Genomic DNA, 5,638 nt, shown 5'->3' on the forward strand with positions numbered 1-5,638 from the left:
GGGAGGCGTCACTGGAGCTTGGGGAGGGGATGCTCCGATCCCCTAGGAGCCAAACTGAGGGCACTAGAAGAAAGAGGAGGATATGGGCGACCCATTATAGTGGTTGGAGAGGTGAGGGGGAGATGGGAAGGGGAGCAGCCAAGACGAGCCCGAGCTTGAGCTCTTGGAGCTCGGTGGTGTACTAGGGGAGGGCCTGCCCCTTTTATAGTCGCGGGGAGCTCACGGGAGGCGGGCACGTAGCACGGTGGGATAAGGGTGGCTGGTGCTAACTTAGTGGCCAAGGAAGGTTGTCTTGGCCGTAGCGAATGAGGACAGCCAACCGGCTAGGAGCGGAGCTATGCGGCGTGGATGGGGTAGCATTGCGGATGCAGAGGGGCTCGAAAAAGGGGGCTGGATGGCTTAGCGGGCAAGGGGGACGCATGTGCGTCGCGGGAAAAAAATAACCGTGGTGGCGTTGACCGCCGACGACAGCGGCACTGGAGTGGGATGGGTGGCTGGGCTGCTGCATCGTCATGGGGCAGGAGGAGGGGTGTTGGGCCGCTCGGTACTGTGCGCTGGGCTGAGCAGGGAGGGAGGCAGCCTAGTGGCGGATGCGGGGTGGAAAGGAGGTGAAGAAGGGCTGGGCTGGAAGAAGTGGTGGGTGGAGTGGGATGTTGGCAGCCCGTTAAGAATTTAGTTTGATTCCTCATTTGTTTAAATAGAGTTTGGGGTTTGAATTTAATTTGGATTTCAAATTCAAATAAAGTTTGAGTTGTGAGTTTGGGAAAACCTGAACCTTTAAAAGGTTTGGGATTTCTAGGAAAAGAAATATTTTGGAAAGGGTTTCTAGGGCTTTTCATAATAAGAGGACAGGGTCAGGAGTTTGAATATTATATTTGGATAATATTCAAAGGAAATTTAATATAGGTTTGGATGAAGTTAATATTGGAATAAATTTCAAATATTAACCCTAGGTTTTTAGATGGGGTTTATTTCTAAAGTTAAGACGAGAGATTTAAAAGGAATTGCTACATCAATCAAATGCAATACACATGCTAGCATTTTATGCAATGTTTATTTGTGAAAGGGATTTGCATAGTTGAGAAAAAAGGGGTTTGTGTTGTATTTAAAGAATTTTTTAAAAAAGTCTGTATTTTTAAATGCCCTAAAAATCGAGATGTTACATAGTGGACGAGAGCTCCGGACAAATTTATAGACCTAGATGAGAACTCGAAATGTGCATTTGGAGTGTATCGGGATTGGGATAAGAGCTCGAAATAAGTTTAAGAAGAGAACTTGGAACAAGGATCGTTAGGGATATTTTGACAGTACGGACGAGAACTGAATAAGTCTAAGAACCGCTGGTCAAATTTATAAAAAACAAATAGAGAAAGAAATCGCGACCGTGCGTTATCAAACCCTTGGCCTGCGCGTAAGCAGCAGATTGGTCCAACCCGACCGCGTTATGAGACCCAAGTCCGACCCATCACGACCCCTGAAGCCCCAGCGCAGCAGCACCGTCCGATCCCAAATCCAACAGCCGAAACCCGTCCGCCCTCCTCGAAACCCTAGCGCCGCCACCCTATTTAATCCTCGCTCCACCCACGCGATGCCATTTCCTCAGCCGACCGAGCCCTACCCACCCATCCTCCCCGGCGGCGGCGCTGCAGCAGCAACCGAAGATGGTGAAGTTCCTGAAGCCCGGCAAGGCCGTGATCCTCCTCCAGGGCCGGTTCGCCGGCCGCAAGGCGGTGATTGTGCGCGTGTTCGAGGAGGGCACCCGCGACCGCCCCTACGGGCACTGCCTCGTCGCCGGCCTCGCCAAGTACCCGAAGAAGGTGATCCGCAAGGACTCCGCCAAGAAGACGGCCAAGAAGTCCCGGGTTAAGTGCTTCATCAAGCTCGTCAACTTCACCCACATCATGCCCACCCGCTACACCCTCGACGTCGACTTCAAGGACGTCGCCTCGGGCGGGCCCGACGCGCTCTCCACCCGGGACAAGAAGGTCGCCGCCTGCAAGGCCGCCAAGGCGCGCCTCGAGGAGAGGTTCAAGACCGGCAAGAACAGGTGGTTCTTTACCAAGCTCCGCTTCTAGATGCCGGGCGTCCTGCATAGTGCCCTGCTTTAGTTGTCAGTTTCTTGTATCGGATACTCTTTTAAGCTATCTCTGCTTTGGTATTGCCATGGAGACTTCGCTTAGTATTACGGATCTCGGAAAGAATTTTATTAAGACATCGATGATGTGTTAAATGTTGTCGCATAGATCTGGCTGAGATTTTGCTCAGAATCGCTGCTTGGGATGTACTGCTGTTTTTCTCCTGCATTGTGCTCTAAATGTTTGGTCTTGGTAGTGACAGATATTTGTGATGCATCATAGCTTGCAGTTAAGCTGCTGATACGGTCTACAGTCTTCTATCCCTATATGTTCTGCATTTCAGTTGTGTAACTTTAATATATTAGGTAAATTGTCTTAGTAGCCTTGGAACCAAACTAAACTGTTGAATGTTCAATTTGTATTTGGGCCTCACTGTGGTCTTTGCATATGGATCAGAACCTATAGGGTTGATAACCTTTGTTATCATGTTGGTTTTCCCTTTAAGTTGATGAACTTCTAATGTTTGGTGAATTTTACACTATTTTAGTAGCCTATATGAGTTGAATATCATTGCTTGAAGTTAAATTTTATTACACTTTCAGGGATAAGAATTCTTTGTTGTTTTATATGGTGCTGACTAAAATAGCATCCTGTTTCAAGCATTATTCATTACTGTCATTGTCTCCGGGGCCCTAGGCAATCTTTCTATATGTACTTCTATTCGTAGTTTGCTTGTGTGATTGTCTTCTTAATCTTTGATGCTCTTTGGAGGAAACGGTTGCACAATGTTTGCGCTATCTGGTAGTAGAACCTTATGCTAGAAGACATCATTGGGTTAGGGAAGCATTCCTTGCTTGTTTTCAGCAATGTGCTATTCTGAAAGAACCATCTTGTCAATTAGCCTTATGGAAAAATTGACCCACCCAATTTTGAACATTGCTATTGTTATCAAAAAAAATTACTGCTTCAGCAATAATTTAGTTGACTAGCAAAGGAATGCTGACCTGTAGATTGATTTGTAGGTTAAAGTTTGTAGTTTTTCTGTCCTGCTTGTGGTGCCTGGTTATTTTTTTTTACATTGGTCATCATACTCTTTCGATGCATTATTGTCCAAACATTGACTACTTAGGCTCAAAAGATTCGTCTCGCAAAGTACAACAAAACTGTGCAATTACTTTTTGATTTCGTCTACATTTAGTACTTCATGCATGTACCGCAAGTTTGATGTGATGGGAAATTTTGTTTTTCATAGTGCCAAAGTTGGGATTTTGAGGGAACTAAACATGCCCCTACCCTCGTCTGAATTCTAGTACTGACAAGCATGGCTGGTTGGGTAGAAACTGTTGGATTTAGGCTCATGTGCGACCTAATCTGAAAATTTCAAAGCATGCACAACTTGTAGTTCCATATTGCTAAGTCAAGGAGAGGTTGCCTTGTTTCCATATAAGGAGAGGTTGCCTTGTTTAAATATGGAAGTCTCCTCTTTATGCAAAATAGGTGCAAATGAGAGAGAAGGAGACTGCTACACGCACGCGCAGCTTGAGCGTATTTTCGCGTAAAAAATTGCATGACTTGTGTTGAACGCGATGTGTACATGTACAACACGATGTGTACGTGTCCAGCAGGCTATTATTTGTACAGTTTCTACTTTTTTTATGCTGAGCCTAATGACATTTCAATGAGATTGAAACTGCCGTTTTAAATAGCAATAAGATGCATCAGTTTCTACTATTTATGGCAGTAGTTTCTATTATTCAAATGGATAGTTTCAACTGCTTGATAATGCTGCTTGACGAGGGGATTGATGTACTACGAGGGTCTATAACACCAGGAGATGTCCTGGTTGAAAGGCACGCTATCACACGCTCGTCTTCCCACTCGCTGCGCTGAACCTCTTACTGCTGCGCCTCGTCGCCCTTTAAATTCGGCGTGCACCGGACTTGAAGGAAAGTGGAATCTCCGAAACTACTACTGCGAGACTCCTGCACAGGGCGGCAATTAGGTTTTTGGGCAGTATCTACACGCGACCGTTTGGTGATATGCAATATCTATTTCAATACGTTCGACTACGTTCTGCGCGAGATCATTGAGTAATTTCCTTGCGCAATCCTGTTCTAGTCAGTATGTTGCCTGTTTACATGTTTTATTTGCTTGCATCATTTTTTATCTATGTGTTTTTCCTCCAAATAAAATCTGTAATGTATTTTAGGCACATAATTCCAACAGAAACATGATAAAAACATTTTCTTTTAATCAATCGTGAAACCCAGTGAAATCATCCAATCGTGTGGTCTATTCGTCAACAAGTAGGCTATGTTGTGGTGTATTCGTCCACAAGTAGGCTATAGAAAATTTTTTTGCTAGTCAGGCCTTCAGCTTGTACAATCCAATACCCTAAAACATCGCATCAATATAATGGCATGCAGTGCTTAGTGATGCCCTGAAATCAAACTTCCGCACAATCTGTTGCATGCTGCCTCTTCTCTAGCTTGCAATGCTGCCTGAAATACGCGGTGTGGGGAGGTGCACGAGCTGAGAAACTTGAATCGCCGTGAAACAAGGTTGCCGCCGTTTCAGTCGCCCAGTCGCCCAGGCACGGGAGGGGAATCAATTCTGAGGCTGAATCGTTTCTAAAGCATAACCCCTCCGTCTAAAAAATAAGCCATTCTAGAAATTTAAGGATAGATTAATAGGTATGCACATGTATATGCACATACCAAATAGGATAAAATGACTTATTTTTTGGACAAATTTTGAATTCCAAAATGACTTATTTTTAGGACTGAAGGAGTATTTTGCGCTACCGGAAACAGTAACTTTGCCGAGTGCCCAGCGCACTCGGCGAAGATCAAAAACACTCGGCAAAATGTTTGCCGAGTGTAGCACTCGGCGAATTTTGCGCCGGCAAATAGGTGTTTGCCGAGTGTCAAACATCGGGCACTCGGCAAAAGGTTTGCTGAAGGTCAAAAAAACACTCGGCGAAGATAAACACTCGGCGAAAAGGACGTTAACGGCGTCCAGGGTAACGGCTCGTTTGCCAAGTGTCAGACGGAAGACACTCGGCAACACAATAAAGTTTGCCAAGTGTCGGCCGCATGGCACTCGGCAAACACGTTAAAGTTTGCCGAGTGTCGGGGGCTCGGTGCTCGGCAAACAGCTTAACGTTTGCCGAGTGTCAGAGACTTGGACACTCGGCAAACATGGGTCACCGGCAGCATTCTATGGCTTCTTTGCCGAATGTTTAAGCCAATACACTCGGCAAAAAAGCACCAGAACGTGTTGCAACTGCCCCCTTTGCCGAGTGTTAAAGCCAAAACACTTGGCAAAGCTCCTCTTTGCCGAGTGTAACACTCGGCAAAGTTGGCAGTATCCCCTTTTTTCATTTCTTTTATCACGTATAACGGATCCCTCTTAATTCACAATACACATTATCACAGACATTTATAATAAACAATCACATGCATAATTCACAACCATCATTACAAGCATTATTCATAAACGACATAATTCAAAGTAAGCATGAAACAAGCCATAAATCCAAGTTCAAGTCACAACTAAGTTTC

At 45.3% G+C, this 5,638-nt stretch overlaps 1 protein-coding gene across 1 annotated transcript; it reads left to right on the forward strand.

Annotated features, from left to right (window-relative positions):
* The first annotated feature begins 1,585 nt into the window (after positions 1-1,585).
* LOC117853886 (large ribosomal subunit protein eL27x) lies at positions 1,586-2,267 on the forward strand. The gene has a single exon (XM_034736166.2). The coding sequence runs from the start codon at positions 1,662-1,664 to the stop codon at positions 2,073-2,075; it is 414 nt and encodes a 137-aa protein (XP_034592057.1). The 5' UTR covers positions 1,586-1,661; the 3' UTR covers positions 2,076-2,267.
* The last annotated feature ends 3,371 nt before the right edge of the window (positions 2,268-5,638 follow it).

The sequence above is a fragment of the Setaria viridis genome, chromosome 4, assembly GCF_005286985.2.
Source record: "Setaria viridis chromosome 4, Setaria_viridis_v4.0, whole genome shotgun sequence".
NCBI lineage: Eukaryota > Viridiplantae > Streptophyta > Magnoliopsida > Poales > Poaceae > Setaria > Setaria viridis.